The 19085-nt window shown below is 35.2% G+C and overlaps 2 protein-coding genes across 3 annotated transcripts in view; one reads left to right on the top strand and one right to left on the bottom strand.

Annotated features, from left to right (window-relative positions):
- The first annotated feature begins 3133 nt into the window (after positions 1-3133).
- Positions 3134-7397, top strand: ABITRAM (actin binding transcription modulator). The gene is made up of 6 exons (XM_081951838.1): positions 3134-3300; positions 4286-4337; positions 5116-5245; positions 6702-6778; positions 6855-6924; positions 7012-7397. The coding sequence occupies exons 1-6, from the start codon at positions 3213-3215 to the stop codon at positions 7174-7176; spliced, it is 582 nt and encodes a 193-aa protein (XP_081807964.1). The 5' UTR covers positions 3134-3212; the 3' UTR covers positions 7177-7397.
- Positions 7101-19085, bottom strand: part of CTNNAL1 (catenin alpha like 1) — a 72622-nt gene continuing 60637 nt past the window's right edge. For both annotated transcript variants that reach the window (XM_081951836.1, XM_081951837.1), the window contains exons 12-19: positions 15894-15931; positions 14143-14193; positions 13889-14043; positions 12359-12407; positions 11726-11782; positions 10893-11012; positions 9253-9336; positions 7101-9161 (exon numbers count right to left, since the gene is read on the bottom strand). In XM_081951836.1, coding sequence (XP_081807962.1) covers positions 9003-9161; positions 9253-9336; positions 10893-11012; positions 11726-11782; positions 12359-12407; positions 13889-14043; positions 14143-14193; positions 15894-15931 — 713 coding nt within the window. In that variant the 3' untranslated portion in view covers positions 7101-9002. The remainder of the gene's footprint in view (positions 9162-9252; positions 9337-10892; positions 11013-11725; positions 11783-12358; positions 12408-13888; positions 14044-14142; positions 14194-15893; positions 15932-19085) is intronic.

Genomic DNA, 19085 nt, shown 5'->3' on the forward strand with positions numbered 1-19085 from the left:
GTTGTGTGCCCAGTGTGCTGTTTGATTCTGACTTCCTACTGGGATATGGGAGAAGGCAAGGCATGTGGGAAAAGTTAAAATTTGCTGTTGTGTAAAAAGAATGCCTATGCAACCATCCCTGAACAACAAATAGCTACATATGTTCCATTCAGTGCAAGGCAGTAGAAGTCTATTCCAGCCTTCATTAATGAGTTAAACATCTGGAATAGCATATGTAATAGAGGATTTCTGCTCTGTATAGTTACAATAATTAAGGTTCTGTCTAATTCTCTGGGTTCATGTGACTCTTCAGCAGCCATTTGATAGATGATGCATATTTGAATCACAACAACTTTTTCACACCATATATGCTCAGAATAGAAGAAGTGACAGAACATTCTTCACTTTCTAAGGATTTGCATTCTTAAAAAAACTGCTATTATGAAAAAGTTGGAGAACATATGTCTCAGAAAACTGCCAGAACACTAAATTTGCTGATTAAAGCAATTTGTTAACTCAGCTTCATGTAGTAACATGTACAATTTGATCAGTCTTTTAAGGACAAAATGCACACATGCAGATGCAACATGTTACTTTGATACACAGAAAAGTACAGATACCTCCTAAGGCCAGTGGAGGTAAAGGAGTTGTAAAGAATTTTAGGAGTGAACATCAGTGCTTTCTCTACTTCCTTAATGTCACAATAACCATTTGAGCTGTGGTGGTGCAGTGGTTAGAATGCAGTACTGCAGGCTACTTCAGCTGAGTGCCAGCTGCCAGCAGTTCGATTCTCATTGGCTCAAGGTTGACTAATGTTCCATCCTTCTGAGGTCGCTAAAATGAGGGCCCAGATTGTTGAGGGCAATAGGCTAAGTGCTATTGCTATAAGCAGAAAAATAACTGGCCAGAGTCATTCAGTTTTGGTCGCCACGATGTAGAAAAGATGTGGAGACTCTAGAAAGAGTGCAGAGAAGAGCAACAAAGGTGATTAGGGGACTGGAGGCTAAAACATGAACGGTTGCAGGAACTGGATATGTCTAGTTTAATGAAAAGAAGGACTAGGGGAGACATGATAGTACTGTTCCAATATCTCAGGGGTTGCCACAAAGAAGAGGGAGTCAAAATATTCTGCAAGGCACCTGAGGGTAGAACAAGAAGCAATGGGTGGAAACTAATCAAGGAGAGAAGCATCTTAGAACTGAGGAGAAATTTCCTGACAGAAGAATTAATCAGGGGAACAGCTTGCCTCCAGAAGTTGTGAATGCCTCAACACTGGAAGTCTTTAAGAAGATGTAGATGGATAGCCATTTGTCTGAAATGGTGTAGGGTTTCCTGCCTAGGCAGGGGGTTGGACTAGAAGACCTTCAAGGTCCCTTCCAACTCTGCTATTGTATTGTATTGTATTTTTCCAACATTGCTAATCATTACTTCACACACATACCATGTTTTAAGCAGGATGTTCCTCAATAACCATGATTGTTCAGAATTGAATCATGGAAATGTCTTATTCCAAACTTGAAAGTAACATCTTTTGTTGTAATTATTCAGAATATTTTTATATTGTATATAAAGAGGAACAACAAAATTAAAATTTGCATAGACTGAAAAAAAACAGTTTACATGTGTTTCCAAAGTAAGTTATATCAGTTAATTATTTAATATTAAGAAAAATAGGAAATTAAACATAAATTATATGCAGACCAAACTTCCAAAATAGTCAACTCATGATGGCAAAACATGCATTCTTCAGGCTATTTGTATAATTGATAGAGAATTCACATTCCAATTATGTAGATTTTGGGTTTTTTTATTTTTAGAACACTTGGTTTTTAGCTACAGAGAAATGAAATAGATTCTGTCATGCTGTATCAGTGTGAGTTCATTTGCATATTATAGCTAAAATCCTTTAAAATATGAATGGGTGGTTTTAGAATTGTTGCAGAAAGATAACAAGATCTATCTATAGTATTCCAGAAAAGCAATTTATGAGAGAAATGGCAAAACCAGCTCTTATAATTCCATATTTTGTTGTTGTTTAATCGGGAAGGGGAACAGATTGCTAGCTGACCAAATCTCAGAAGAAATGAAACAAACCTTTCAAAATATCCATTTGAAAGCCACATTGATAAACCAAGCCCATAAACAGTGTTGATTGCAGAAGACAAGAATATTATTTATTTGCTGCAAATCAGTGGAAAAAATATAATCCCCCATGATGCATGTTTTAACTCCTACCTACCTCACAGTGTTATTTGTCTACTATTTATTGGGATATTTGGCCAGAGAGACCAAGATGCAAGTGTGAACACTATAACATTCTATGGTGACATAGATTGATTCAGGATCAAAAAGGGAGTTAGACAGGGATGTATTTTATCACCATTTTTGTTCAATCTGTATGCTGAAATAATATGTGAAGATTAGACCTGAAATTGCCTGAGTTGGGAGTGAAAACTAGAGGAAGAACCATAAATAATTCGAGGTACACCAGTGATACATTATTGACTGAAAATAAGGGAGACCTGGAAAAAATGATCTGAAAAATCACAGATGAAAGTAAAAAGTAGGATTGAGTTTTCAGGAAAACAAAGATAATGACAAAGTTGCAGATGGACATGAGGTGTTAAAAATCAACAGTGAGAAAACTGAATTAGTTTGAGAATTTATGTTCCTTGGATCAAAAATTGTTCATGGTGGCAGTTCTATTCCTGAAATCAATGAATGATATCCTTAGGCTGCACTGCAATGGTTAACATGAATAAAATCTGAAAAAGCAGAGATATTGATACAAATACAAAAAGCAGGCTAATTAAAGCAATAGTCTTCCCTATAATGATGAATGGGTGTAAGAGTTGGACACTATGAACAGCTTGATTTTAGAAGAGTTGAGATCTCTGAACGTAGTGCTGGCGTAAATTATTGCATTTTATTGCATACTTCTCATTTCAGCCCTGAGCTAAAAATATCTCCTTTATCAGTTGAGTTTCTTCCTTGACTTCTATGGACAAATTTTACTATGCCCGAAAAGACAATTTAAACTAGTTTTCTTCGTTGAGCTCGGAAATTCCTGCCATAAGCCCAGCGTTCATCTCTATTAATTGTACAGCTCTACGGCGAACACTTGATTTGCCCCCAACTTGGTTTAGTCCGGCCCCCCTCGAAGCCGACTGGTTGCTGCGTTGCGAAAGCTGAAGCGCAAGCGCGGCTCTTTCGCCACGCCCACGGCTGGAATCATGGAGTCGGGGGCTTCGGAGGACCGGGCTTCCATGGCAACGGTGCCCGGCGTGACGGAACGGTATTTCACCCGCTGGTACAAACCAGGTAGTTCATCCCCGACCCTCAACCGCTTCCTTCTTCTGATCAAGGGCGAGCTGTGAAAGTGCTCTGCACCTTTAAAAAAGAAACGGTTTTGCAGCACCAGCGATTTCCGCCTCTACCCGTCTTCCCTAACTGCCTTCCAGCTTTTCCCTTCGCGTGGGTTGCTTTTGTTGGGGGGGGGGGGGGAATGAAGCAGAGTAGGGCGGAGTTGGCTGGGGAATTGTGGGAGCTAAAGTCAAAGGAAATGGAGACAGTAGGACAGGGACAGAAGGCACGCTTGTACACTTATGCACATCCCCATTATTTCCTACACCCTATACACCCTATAAAGTCTTGACCTCATTCCCCCTTAAATAAATATTTTTTGCTTTGCCTACATTTATTTGGTTTGTATTTTTGGGTGGGTGAAAAAGTCATCTTTGCAAACATAAAAGTGTTTTTCTTTCCCAAATTCAGGGAATAAGTCTTCATATCCATGTAAACTAAGTGCCTGAGATTCAAGGTAACACTGGTAGTCCTTGCTTAACAACTGTTTGCAGTTATGACAGTTATGGAAAAGTAACTTGTGATCAAACCTCACTTTTATGACCTTCACAGTTCTATAAAGACAGAAAGCTGAAAAAAGCTCAATCATGGTTTCACTTGTCAACCACTTTGCTTAATGATTTGAGTTACTGGTCCCAATTATAGTCACTAAACAATGACTACATGCACCTTATTTTATATTAATGTCAGCTCATCTATTTCTTGCATTTTTTAATTCTCTGCTATTTATAGGTAACTTTTTTCCTCCTTCCCGTTATATTCATTTATTAGCCAGATGATTCAACATTTTGGTTACTTAAAGTAGCCTCTAGTTTACACAAACCTATGCTAAAATTAAGCTTATTTGTTATTAAAAGGCTACAACACTTTTTTGGAACGTTTTGTGTACTTTTAGTCAGCCTGAACTCTGCACAAAAATTAACTGCTAACCTTCTTTTCCCAGATGTAAAAGGTAATCAGTGTGAAGATCATTGCGTATTGCAACATTCTAACAGGTAAGACTTAAAAGTTACATGCTTATTTACACAAAAATGCTTCTGTGTTCAGTTATCATTCAAGAGAATCTAGCATGTTTTACAAGTCAGGTATCAAACCTAGTTTTAAAGGGACCACTTTCAAAAGGCAGTGGTTAAAGTCAGAGAGCTTTTCACCACTCCAGAGTGCTAATCTTCTGTTTTGATCTGACAGAATATGCTTCCAATTTACTTTCCCCTTTTTAATCCCTATCCTGTGCTATAGCCTGTTTTGGCCTACCACTAAATAGTTACGTTGTGAATTATCATAAATATACATGCTAAGTAAAGGTACTGGTATTTTGTTCTTCTTTAGTCAATCTTTTTTGGTTTCCTTCTATATACTAAAGCAATTTAAAATAACTTTTGCAGTTGATTTCCACACTTAAGCAGCCTTGCTGGATTGAAAACTGCAAGCATAAATCAGATGCATATCTAAATGACAGCTCAGTTAATCTAAATATTATAGCAATGTTACCTTCACCAATGGCTTTTTTCCTTTCATTGAAACAAAACTCAAGCTTTCTTAAAATAAATTATAATAGCTTTTCTAAAATATTGATTTCACTCACGTCTATTCTCTTTCTGTTCTCTATGCTTCAATTTCATGCTTTGCATTTTTGTCTTATTGTTATTGGTCTATTTTACTCTCTCATTTTAAAATTAATTTTTAAATTATAATGTTAAATATTGCAGGTGCTTCTGGGAAGTCTTGTTTTGAAAAAAATGCTTTGAATAAACAGAACTTCTTGTTTTGTAGAATCTGTGTCATCACTATAGCAGATGCCCATCCTCTTCTTCAAAAAGAAAAACCAATTAAGAGTATTAGTTATCAGATTAGTGCAAACTGCAGCAGGCTGCAAAATAAAGTTTCTGGAAAGTCTAAACGGGTACGGTTCTTTTAATTTTCATTATAACATAGATCTGAGTTTCCAGTCTAGATTGGTTTTTTTTTTTAATCTATTAGGCTAGCTCAAAGTGAAAGAACTGTAGTATCAAGATTGGTTATATATCCCAACACTCAAATTTTTCCTTAACTCTATCAGTAGGCCCCTTGTTGGCAAAACACTTTATCAGCCGACTGATTTAAAGTAAGAGGGTGGAGTCTCAAAGAAAAGCAGATCAATAAGAGGATGGCCATTTTTCTGGCATGTCCACTCTTACACTCATGTTCAATTGACTGCTTGGAAGTAAGTATAAATTTGGGCTGTAGAAATTGACACAACAACTACACAACAAAGAAATACAGAAAGATGCCATCTAATGGTCTGGATTTTTGCTGTCCCAATATTCAGTTGGTGCTGTTCTCTATACAGTAGAACCTCTGGTCACGAACGCTTCTGACCATGACCAAATCGGGTTCCAACCAAAAAATTCAAAATTTTTTATTTTTTTGCGCCATTTTTTTTGTAAGTGCCAAATTTCCAAAATTAAGTTTGGGTCAGGGCCAAATTGGGTTGCGACCAAAGTTATGGAACGAATTATAGTTGTGACCAGAGGTTCTACTTTACTGGACCTGGTGCAGCTAGAACTCAAGTGAAAATAGCCTGAGAAGCATATTCTCATTGGTATCTTATCATATAAAGTTATTGAAGTCAATGGAAATAATTGGTCACATGTCTGATACTGGTCTTTTAGTTGTTTGAGGTAGCTGGAAAGCTGGATCAGATATACCAGGATAGATTATAATACGTATTATCTTGTGAAGCAAGTTTTGCTGAGAAACAATATGATGCCTAAGGCAGTAGTTGATTATGATTGCAGATATTGGAAATCTTTCCTTGGCAAATATTAATTAGCAGCTGGAATTATGTGAGATTTCAGCATTTATAGCACATGGAAATGTAAACTCTCAAATACCCTTCAGTAGTTTTTGTAAGAGCTTCTAAAATTATTTGGAGTATGCAATCTATAATACAAAAGCTCCTCCCCACCTCAAAGTTTAAATGCACTAGCTCTGTTCTTCTTTCAGCAAGCCTTGAAGACCTTGCTATTTCCCCAAGATTTGGGCCAAGATGGGATGTGTGACAGGATGTATCTGTTCCACCAGAATGACCATCTTTTTATTCTATTTATTTTTAAATTTGTATGTTACTCAGAATCAAGAAATTGGGCAGCTTTATAAATGTGGAAAATTAGTAACACACACATTAATTACAAGCCTTCTGGATTTCATAAGACTGAGGTTTTAATATGAGTTTTAATACCCGATCAGTTCTGCCAAATTAAAGGAGCCAAATTGTATAACTATGGTAAATATTCAATTTCAAATGTTAAATTGTATCAGTTTCTGATTGTGTTATCATTTTGCAAGAATCCTAATTGGTTGTATGCTTTTCCCTCTAGGGTGCTCAATTTCTAACAGAACTTGCTCCTTTATGTCGAATCCTTTGCTCAGATGGAGAAGAGTACACTATTTATAGGTAAGGTGGTAAGATGTTACTTATATTGTGTTGCTCATGCTGTTCTAGCATTTAATAAAATGAAAATTCTTTGCAGCTGTATAAGAGGAAAACTAATAGAGGTGAATGAAAATATTCTGGAGAATCCATCTCTTCTACAAGAAAAGGTCAGGATTTCAAACTTTGTTCTCTTTTCCTTCTGCCCCCTACTTTAATTTTCTTGCAAATATTTTAGTTTGTGTTTGTTTTTTTAGCCTTCCACAGAGGGTTACATTGCAGTTGTGTTACCAAAATTTGAAGAAAGCAAAAAAGTAACTCAGGGGCTTCTGACAAGGGAAGAATATGAAGAATTTATGTCAAAACGTTTTAATTCCACATCATTATGCAATACAAAGAAAGAGAACTCAGCAGAAGTATGAAAAACATCAGACATCTTCCAGTATATCCCATACAAAAGTGACTTTATGGATTTTCATACTTTACTTTTGGGTGATTATAATCTTAATTGTTCATTTTCAGACAACAGAGTCAGTGTTTAAGACCTTCAAAATTCAATCTGTAACTTTACTATTGGGTTTAAGGATGTAGTGCCAAAATATTGTACTATTCTTTATGTCAATAAAAGCCTTTGTTTACTTAATTTCATTGGTACATTATACTCACTTTCTACTTTATTAACCAAAATCCAATCTGAAAATGTCAATTCAACAAATCAATACTTTTTTATTATTTTGTTTCTTGAGGATTTTAGTGATGAAGCCTACACATGATGCCTTAATATGGCTGAGCAGCAATACTGAACCCATAAATTAACTAGTTGATACATCAGTTATTAACGCCTGTGTTGCCTTAAAGTTTGTAGAGTGAACGTTCAAGGTTTTACAGGACCAAATGTTAAGAAAGAATATGTTTATCAATTGCAACATTAATATAAATGCCACAGACAGAAGTGGAGGATGGGACTGGAGTTACAGAAGAAAAAAAGAGGTAAGAAGATTAGAAGTGCTTATTTTCTTTTTCTGCCTCCCAATCCCTACATTGCATGATATAGTCAAATATGATTGAGAATCATATCTTAGCTTGTGACTTCAAGTTGTCCTCTGAGCAAAATGTAAAGGACATGAAAGTAATGTATTAGCTATATAATTTTCAAACGTACTTAGTTTACAGTACTTAAGACTGGCAAGGAGTTATTCAATGATAACTTTACAATCTGAAACATAGGACCATTAAAATATATACATATCTCAAACAAGCTTGGAAAAGAACTTGCAAAGTAGATAATGCCCTCTTTGAAATAAGTATTTTTAATAGCTGCAACTTATTTGAATGATTAGTCTAAAGCTTTCCTGTAACATGCTAAAAATGAAAGCTCAAGCGTTTATGCTTAAGGTTGTAAATATAATCACATTTATTAGGGAATTAGGCCCTACCAGTTTTAGAACTATTTCTGAAAAGATTCTTTAGATAGCGCTATAAAGATTGTATATAAAAATATAGATAAAAGGGAATAAGATAAAAGTGAGCTTTTAAATATAGTTGTTTTTTTAATGCTATTACTGATCTTTAGTTTTAATTTTAAATATTGTTAAAACTGTTTTTAAATGAAAAAAAATTATCATCATTAAAGCTTTATCGTAACTTATGTATCCGGTAGCAGCAACATGGATTTCTTTGACGTCCTCTCTCCTAGTACTCTTCCTCACCTTCCTTGCTCACCAGGAGATAAATGTGGTTATCTATGGCAACAGAATTTCTTGGCAAGTCACTTTAAGAGGCAAAGAGTGACCAGCTACTCAGCCAGTTAAGCTTTTTTCAAAACTGACTTCCCCAGCAAATGGTATTGGCAAGGATCAAGACTCACATTAGTGAGGGCTGTTAAACAAATAAAGGATAGCAGCAACAACCACCATCAGTAGTTTTCCATGTAGCATATCTGATATTAGCCAGATCATCTGCATGAACATTCAAAGCAGCATCTTTGGGGTTTGAAAAATAAGACATTCATAATGTACTTGATTACAAAAATAGCAGTATTAATAGTGAACCAAAAGTTATACACCATACAAAAATATGCAGCCATTAAATCTGACTGTTCCTTTTGCTAATTGCTAAGTACCATGACATCTATTAGATGTGAAAAGATTACATCAGCTTTTTCTATCCCGGTTTTACCTTTCTCAAAAGAAAGCATATAGGAGAGACTTAAGTACAAATCCAATATAGAAATGCGTCCATCTTCCATTCATTTGTTCTCCAGTACAGTGAGGCTTGCTACATGTTGTTCCAAGGATTTGATTCCAAAAGTGTTAGTTCTCCTAGCCAGACCACTGTTTTCTCTTGACGCTGCATGCTGGCCATTCCAAGAGCAGTGGGCCATTAGATACCCATTTCCTGCTTTGTGCTGCAAAAGAAGCAGTAATTAATAAAAATAGAAGTGGCACTCTACCCAGGAATGGTTTGTTTTCCCATATTTGGACATATTATCAACTCACCTTTCTAAGTAACCTGAAGCTAAGTGGCAGAACTTGGGAAAGTATATCCAGAATATACTTTGCTTTCTGAATACAGGTATCCACCTAAAGTAAGTGCATTGAAGCAAAAATAATTTCACAATTCAGCTTGAGAAAACATTTTTTAAAATTTATAACTGAAGAAAGAAATATACTGGAGGTTAATAATATAACTGCTATGGATGTATTGCACCAAATAGTATTTTAGGTGAAGTACAAACACAGTAATTTAATACCTTTCTAATAAAAGGCAGAGTCAGAGTTCTAAGTTAATCAATTGCCAGAATGAAGAAAAGGCCACGTGATGATGTAATCGCAGGTGGGAAAGATCTTAAGGGACTGGGCAAAGGGACACTAACAAGGGAATGGATAAGTAAAAGATGGTCCAGCCTGCAGCCCAACAGTGGGTAGGAGCAAGAGGCTCAGAGAAGACACTCCTTAATTTTGGGGGGTGTAAAGGAGACAGATGAGAATTGTACTTCCAGACTTGCAAGATTTTATTTATATAGTCTTATAATAAAGTAGAATTGGCTCATCTGGTTGTGATTCCTATCTGCTTAACCCGGCAAAGCCAACAGATGCTTTACATCCAAACAGGGAACTTAGAAACAACCTTTGTATATGGGCCTGCAGATATCTAGTGGGGAAGAGAGTGTTTGAAAAGTGTCTATATATCAGAGCTAAAAAGATGTTTTGTATATGTGCCTGGAAAAATGAAATGGAAAGACATCTTCCAACTGCATGGGAGACATGCCATTTTCTGATAGAAAATGCTGCTAATCGAATCCTGCAGTATTTTGCAAACTGCCATTCCTATTTGCAGACTCAAGAGAATCTAATTATAAGATATTTTCTACAAACACCTAAAGTGTATCTGATCATGGCAATGAGTAGTTTTATCCTGTGTGAATTTGGTAACCTGCAAGACAAGTTACAAAAACTTCATGAACCTGACCTATAGGCCCAGATGCTGTAGGACCAGAAATACTTGAACTATATGCTTGGCACATGAAATCTGAATTACAAATCAATATTTTAGATAGGGGGACATAACATACGTGCCTTGGAGGTAGAAGATTCCAGTCTCTCATGAGAATGAAGAAGCCAAACACTAATTACTAAATTGGTAGATAGATCTATCTATTTATAAGGCATAAGAAGTGATAGTGGGATATTACAGATATGTCCAACTACATATCCTATAAACTTATAAATTATGTGTAATGCTAGTACTCCTATTGCTTCTCTTAGATATAATTTCCCCCCTTATTCTACTGTTTTGCTATGGAATAAAGCTTTGGTAACCCATACTTATGTGCTCATTTCTTGTGAATCCAAAAGTACCTATAGCCCAAATAGGACACTATGATAAACTAAATTTGTTTCTAATGAGTTGCCTGGTTAAATGATATTTCATTTTAATCTGTGCTTCAAGCATCAAAACATAACTGCAGACTGTCCTCTCATCCATTCCAACTAACTCAAGGTCTCCTTAAATTAGCAACTATCATGTATCATCAATGTATTCTGTTCAAGATTTAACACAGTTAAAATATTTCATTATCTGCAAAGTAAGATAGGAAAGCAAAGTTTTCTTTTTTAAAAAATAATAAATACCTTACCTTTAGATAAGTTGCAGTTTTGCCCTGTGCAGGGCCTTTAGCTGTGACCTGAAGCTGCTGACATACAGAGACCATCCTCTCAATCTCCTGCAGAAGCAGTGGCTTGTCATCATCTTCCAGCTGAAACAGATGTTGCGTAGGCAGGCTAAACATGATTTATTTTTTAATTTATTTTATTGATAAAATGTACATGGCCGCCAACTCACACTCAATCCAGGCAACTTAGAAAAATAAAAACAAATACAAAACACAACAAACCTCTGCCACCCTGGTGACAGCAATCAATCAAATTCAGGAAATGTAAATCATGAAATACATACGATATAACGACAAAAGTTATGGAAAAAAATCAATGGCACAGATAGCTGCTATTGTATTACGGTACAGGTAGTCCTCGACCACAGATGAGACCAGAATTTATGTTGCTAAGTGAGACATTTGTTAAGTGAGTTTTGCCCCATTTTATTACTTTTCTTGCCCCATTTGTTAAATGAATCACTGCAGTTGTTAAGTTAGTAATGCGGCTGTTAAGTGAATCTGGCTTCCCCATTGACTCTGTTTACTAGAAGGTTGGAAAAGGGGATCACATGACTATGGGACACTGCAACTGTCGTAAATATGAACCAGCTATCAAGCATCTGAATGCAAATCACATGATCCTGGGGATGGGACAATGGTAATTAGTATGAAAAATGGTCATGTCACTTTTCTCAGTGCCATTATAAGTTCGGATGGTCACTAAATGTACTGTTGTAACTCAAAGACTACCTATACAAGGTAGTCCACACATTTTAAAAAGTAACTGTCTTTGAGATTTGGAAGCTGTACCATACCTGATTGGAAAATATATGGAGAGCTGAAGTAAGCTTTAATCCTTCTGTAGCAAAGGCCTAAGGAGGAAAAGTGTAGAAAGTTAAATGCAAAATCATTAAAGGAAAAAAAAAACCTCTATTACTCAAATGTGTGTACGCCCAATTTGTAATCCAATTAGTCAAATTCAGAACAAATGTAGTTGACAAAACTCCCTTCTTTTTTCCATTTCCAAGCAAGAAAAAGAAAAAGTGGCTGTTGATGAACTGGATTGTTTCATACAGTACGCACATAAACATATGTGTTGCTTTTTATTTTGGGTTAGATAATTCAGTCTCAAGAAATTCATAGCTCTACAACATTTTTAAAATAAAGGTAATAATTATTGCTCTCATACATGCTAAATATAGTCGCCATTTATAACCTTAGTCTGCAAAGACGAATAGAGTCAAGAATAAATCAATGATAGAAAACTGAAAAAATATAGTAATATGTCCACCGTTTCCTCAAATAACTATACAAGGTAATCAAGTGGATGCACAACATCACTAGAATTTCTTTTATTTCAATTGACTGATAAGAGAGAATATTCACAGAAGAAAATAATTAGCAACTTCAAAGTAGAGTTTTAAATTCTCTTTTCGGTGCTTTATTACCTCTGCCTGGTGGAACAAGTCTTGGGTAATTTTCAGCAGTCCTTCCCCTCTAAAAGGGAAAGAAAAAGAATAAAATTCCACAACAATCTACAAATAATTTACAACTATGTCACTATGATTTTGGAAAATTGAGTAAGCAGAGGAACAGAAAAGAAAAGAAATGATTCTACTGAGATGTAACTGGATATACCAAAGATATTTAATTGGATATACAAAAGAAACTGGCTGAAGTTTTAACGTTTGAAATATCTGAATATGAATTATAAAGAGGAGAGTAACCTGGAAAATGTTTTCTTAGGGAAACTACATAAGATACTTGTTAAAACCTTGAAGAAATCTGTGTGGGTGGATAAAGAAATCAAATCCTATGACAATATGTGATTAAATATTAAGGCTGTTAAAAGCAATAGAAAGGGATATAAAGTTCGTTTATTTGATCAAAGAATATTATTATTTTAAAAAAATTGGCAATTTTCTGGCAATCCTTGATGGACCTTTTGTAATACCATGTTGATGTTTTATGGATTTTTTTTATAAATAAGTGATGAGAAATGGGATGAACAGATAATCGATTTAACTTTATAAGGATGAAGAATTACTAACTTTGTTTATACTTGTGATGAAAGCTAGATGTCATTTCTTTATATATTTCTTTATTATATTCTCTTTTCTTTTTCTTCTTTCTTTTTTTCTTGCATTTTATTCTTTCCATTTTCTTTTCTTTCTCAAAATTTAATTTGTATTAATTTTTTACTATTGTTATTGAAATTCTTAATAAAAACATATATGTTGATAAATGTATGGATCTCTACAGAAGTGAAACAAAAAATTCTTGATACCAGGCTAATATCTTGCACAATAGTACATATATGGATTTCTCCCCTGCTTTTGATAAGAAAATTAAAAAATGAGAAGGTAACGAACCGTGCTAATGCATAAGTTAAGATAATACTAATACCTAATACTAATATGATAGGAAATGCTCCAAAATTTATAAATGGGGCAGCAGAATTTTAAGATATAAAGCAGATTACTATTTATTTGCACCTCTGCACTCTAATAAGGACTCAAAATAGTTTATTTATTTCAAATCCTAATGGTTAAATAAAATATATAAATCTGTGCTCATATCATAGTCTTGTACAATTTAAGGGTTTTTAAAAAACCTTATGGAAGATTAACAAAATTTTGCAACATCCTGACGTTTTCCAAATCCCCTACCCATTAACTAAAGCCAACACATCTGAAATGTCATATAAATTATCCACTTGGTCTGTGCATGTGTATGTAGGCAAATGATAATATGCACACATATATATATAGGGAGGGGGGAGGGGGGAGAGAGAGAGATATCGTATTTTTGGATTTACACTACTTGTTTGAGTAGTATCTGGATTTACATCTAGCCTACTAAACAATATCATCTAGATTTGATATGGCGAAGAAAAGGTTCAAGGCCATTTCTACAAACTATTTTGCCCTCTCATTTTTAATTTTTAATGCTTCCCCTTCTGCCGCTCTTGTTGTTACCTTGTAAATAAATACATGGAATAAGCCATACTGGATAGACCTTGTCCATATCTTATAATCTCATTTTCTGGGTCTTCCCATTTCTCCATTTCAGAATCAACCCGAGTTGTTAGCTTATGAAGTTCTAAACCTAATTTTCCAAATTTTGTTTGCTCCTGCAAATGAAAAGATAAAATATACATTTTTGTTCATTATGTAACTCAAACTAATTACAACATATAAATTGGTGTTAATGAATAAAACAAGTATCTTACCTCATTATCAAGTCTGGCTGGTTTTAAGGCTTTTAAGTTTGCATTATGCTTCTGTAAAAAATATTTTTAAAGAACAGAATTTGATTTTTTAAATAAACCTATCTAAATTAAACATATTTACTAGGAGCTGAAGTCAAGAGTAGTATGCTAGAGAAAATAGATTTCTAAGAGGGTTGATTCTGAAATAAGCTCAGCCTTCTGGTTCTAGAATCCAGACAACTGAGCACATTATTAGAATAAAGCAATTGTTCTGCTTATATGAGCTTATTTCTATTTAAAAATTATATAGTCAAGAGTTATGTTACTGTTGTAATTATGCGACATAGCTGTTGCCTGTATTAAACCTTCAAAATATATGAAAGAGCCTCATACAACATCAGGATCCTCATATAGTTCAGTGCTGTAATTAGCATTATCTTCCCTTAAAATCTCAGGAGAGATTATTTTAAATGTATCCTATTACAAAATATAGTATAATTTTTAAAGATGTTAGAAATAGAACTGCAATACTATTTGGGTATGTAGCTACAGTGGTTGCACAGATTTGTGGTCAAAATGTCCTTATGATGGGACATGGGCTGGAGACTTTCCCACCATAAGGACATTCTGACCACAAATCTGTACAACGAGTTTTACCTAGGAAATGGACAGTAATACTTTCCACATGCAATGGATGAATGCCATACAAGTGAATATGCTGCCATTGACATGTATAGGAGAACACAAGAGTAGATTTTGATTAATGGGTGTTCGCAGAACATAGAAGATCAAACCACATAATTTGAAATAACAATTACTTTATCAGCATTGTTTCAAGCCTTTTTCAAGTTTGCAAACAAGACTGAAAAAATGATCTAGATCAGTATTTTTCAACCTTGGAAATGGCTGGCTGGAGAATTTTGGGAGTTGAAATCCACACTTTTTAAAGTTCCCAGGATTGGGCAACACTGAACTAAATGTGTTCAAAGTCATTTCAATAGAAAAACACTGTGCTCATGCAGGTCCACTTTTGTCAAATCATTTTGGAGTTTATATAGCCTTATTTATAACAGTAATAAAATCTAACTTATTAAAAACAGATTTCAATGATCCAGGCATTTTCTAACAAGAGAACTGAGGTCTCAGCACAAAAATATATAAAGCTAAACATTTTTTGTATCAAAAGCTACTATACAAAGTAATTGGAAAAGGTTCTTTTTAATTTTGATCAAAACCCTATGTGATATTTTGTAATAATTACAATAGCCATTAGGCATTAAGATGGATGTATCTTTAAAGCTTTGAAATAGATCATATATTATTTACCATTGTTGCAGAGAGTTGACATTACAATAAAGAATAAAGGAAGAAGTTTTGAGGGATGAAACAGACTGGAAATAAAATACTGGATGGCAACTGTAGTGTGAATTTCCTACATTGGTCATCTTATCTCCTTCCAATTCTATGTTTCTATCATAAATACAGAATTCAGACATTTCCCTTAGCACTCTTATACAACTATTAATATGGAAAAGAGATGTTTGCAGAATTCAGCTTTAACGTTAGTGTTCAAGAAAGATTAGTCTTTGATCGCCTACAATGCTATGTTGTTATGTGATTGATTTACTTTTAACTTAGTGTGATATACAAACCTCCTTACAGTGTTACAGCTGAACCAGGCCAGGATACCTTGTTAAACAAATGTGAATATGTGGAGTGAACAATTGATGAAAAGTATAAAGAAATCACCAGCCTCACAAAAATGAACTTACCCCTGGTTTGGGTAGTGACAAGTATGCACGCTTCTCCCCTAAAAACAATACACCAAAATTGATTATGTAGTGTACTTCTTAAATCTTCTCTCCAGTTTTGGAAAAATATAAAAATGTACCTACCCTTATTGGTTCCTCTTCATAGATCAGACAGGTACAGTATTTTGCCATGCATGGCATTGTAAAAGGGAAATTTTAATACTGCCTATATTTGCGCTTATGGAAGGCATTGACACATTCACCAGAAACCTTTAGTGTACATGATGAAAATCAAGTAATCCCTGAAGTAAAGTTCAGATTTTGTAATGATATGAGGAACCATTTGCTTTTTGGTAGGGCCCTGACATTTCTTCCATTGAAATCAACACCAATATGTACTTAATGTTTTTTTAAGTTTTTGTTTTATTATATTTATCTTCCTTTAAGTGTCTCAAGTCAGAGTGCATGAGTTACCCTTCATTTTAAAATACTGAATGATGGACTAAAATCAGCTACAGTATTTCAGTCTAGTGGATACTTAAGGTAAGTCCAAAATTTCAGATGTTTTGTAGAAATTAATGGGAATTTAAATTGCTCAATTTTGATCAGATGATATCAATATTTTTTTTCATAAGAATCACTTTTCCAATTCTCTGTGATGCAATTCAGGTCAATTCAGACAGCACACCAGTCAAAATTTCAAAATCATCTTTCAAGTTTTCCAAATCACTTTTCAAATTTTTTATGAGGCAATTCAGGTTAATTCAGACACAAGCATAGTTCATTCCAACCAGCATTCAATATTAAAACCAATATTTGAACTTTCAGTTTCAAAAGCCAACCAATGTTTATCTGACTTCATTTTTCTTCTTTCACTACTTTCATTTTTCTCGTACATTGTTTTCTAGTATTGAATTCCATTTGCAAATATGGTTTTCACTTCAGACATCATACCAAATCATAATTTATGCAAAATAGTTTTCAAATAAATATCAAAGCATCAATTGATTCTGAGTTGCCTGAAAAAAGAGTTTAAACATTCTGGGGGGCCCAGATTGTTGGGGGCAATATGCTAACTTAGTAAAAGTGCTTAGAGAGGGCTGCAAAGCACTGTGATGTGCTATTGCTATTCAAAACATACATCTAACAATAGGTAGATAAACAGGTAAACTTCCATAGCTGCTAATAATTAGTAATGGTCCTTGTTAATATTCAATACTTAAGGTCATATTATTTGGAGAATTATTATGGCATCCAGAAGTGTCTGAGCTTGCTATTTAAATTTGAAATAACTTTCTCTGATATTTAAATATCCATTTGAAAATCATAGGTGATTAGAAATACAGAGAAATTTAAGGTCAGCCTACCCACTGTTTGTCAAGAAATAAATCCCATTTTTCTTTGATCATCACAAAAATGCAAAGACTGACACTTCTTGCCAACTTGATAGACGGCCATGGGATTGCAATTGGGGGAGGGGGGGCTGTCAACCAGCTTGCATTTACAATCACGTCTTGCCATGAGAGTATCACAATTTGCAACTTTCCCAGATAGCTTCTGACAAGCCACATCAGTTCGGGAAACCAGATTGTCTTGCATAATTTCACTTAACAACTGTGTTAAAATGGGAATAGAATTGGGTCGAGTCATGTGATGGCTTAATGAATGCATTACTTAGCAACCAACACTCCAATCTCAAATACACACACATGTACATCAACACACACACACACCGTATGTATATATTATACACATACAATATTTATATATTATACACATATACACAAACAGAAATGTGTGTATATGTACATAAATACTGTATTTTTCAGAGTATAAGACACACTCTTTTTCCTCTAAAGAGGCTGAAAATCTGGGTGTGTCTTATACCCCGAATACAGCATTTTTTGCCTCCTGAAGCCCCGCTCCCGTCACCAAAATGGGTGTGCATAGCCTTATGGAGGCTTTCAGAGATCTGGGGGCTGGGGAGGGCAGAAATGAGTGAAAAATGGGCTGTGTCTCCCCCCCCCCCCAGCAGCACTCTATAAGCCTCCATAAGGCTATGCATGCAATTTTTTTGACAAAAAAAGGCCCGTTTTCAAGAAAAACAGGCCGTTTTTTTGCTCGCTTTTGATTCCTCCATCCCCGCAGGAGCACTCTGCAAGTCCCCCAAAGCTATTCATGCCTTTTTTTGGTCAAAAACAAAACAAAACAAAAACGGGCCGTTTTGGGGAGGTTTGCAAAGTGCAAAAACTTTTTCCCCCCTTTCGGAAAGCTGTTTAGTTAGTGTGTTTGATGAGAATTACATTGGTTAAGTGCTGTGCCAGCAGAAACAAAGTTTTAGATGCTGCTACAGGTTGTCAGCAATTTCCTTCTCCAGCACATGGATAAATACACCTGGAAACATCTACCTACCTACCTATTCTCTCTTTCCCTACCTACCTACTGTATTTCTCTCTCCCCCCCTCTATCTACCTATATACCTACCTACTCTCCCCCCCCCATCTACTGTATTTCTCTCTATTTTTCTCTATCCCTCTACCTACCAACCTACCTTTTCTTTCTCTCTACCTGACTACTATATTTCTCTCTCTATCCCTCTACCTACCTACCTATCTACACTCTCTCTCCCCCTACCTACCTACTGCATTTCTCTCTCTTTTTCTCTCTATCCCTCTACCTACCAACCTACCTTTTCTCTCTCTCCCTAACTACATTTCTTTCTCTATCCCTCTACCTACCTACCTATCTACACACTCTCTCCCCCTACCTACCTACTGCATTTCTCTCTCTCCCCCCTACCTATCTACTGTATTTCTCTCTCTCTTTTTCTCTCTATCCCTCTACCTACCAACCTACCTACTCTCTCTCCCTATCTACTGTATTTCTCTCTATTTCTCTCTCTCTATCTCTCTACCTACCTACTTATCTACACTCACTCTCTCCCTAGTAGGGAGTCCCTACCTACCTACGGTATTTCTCTCTCTCTCTCTCTCTTTCTCTCTCTCTCCCTCTGCCTACCTACCTACCTACTTTTTTTTAAAAAAAATTGCCTCTTCAAAATCTGGGTGCGTCTTATGCTCCAGTGAATCTTATACTCTGAAAAATACGGTATATAAGTGAGTGGGTATAGTATATATACACACACACACGTCTGTACATATATGTTGAGATGTCATATATAGTGGTACCAAGTGACAGCAACATCAGGGACAA

This window comes from Natrix helvetica (genome assembly GCF_964273705.1).
Source record: "Natrix helvetica genome assembly, chromosome: 4".
Classification (NCBI taxonomy): domain Eukaryota; kingdom Metazoa; phylum Chordata; class Lepidosauria; order Squamata; family Natricidae; genus Natrix; species Natrix helvetica.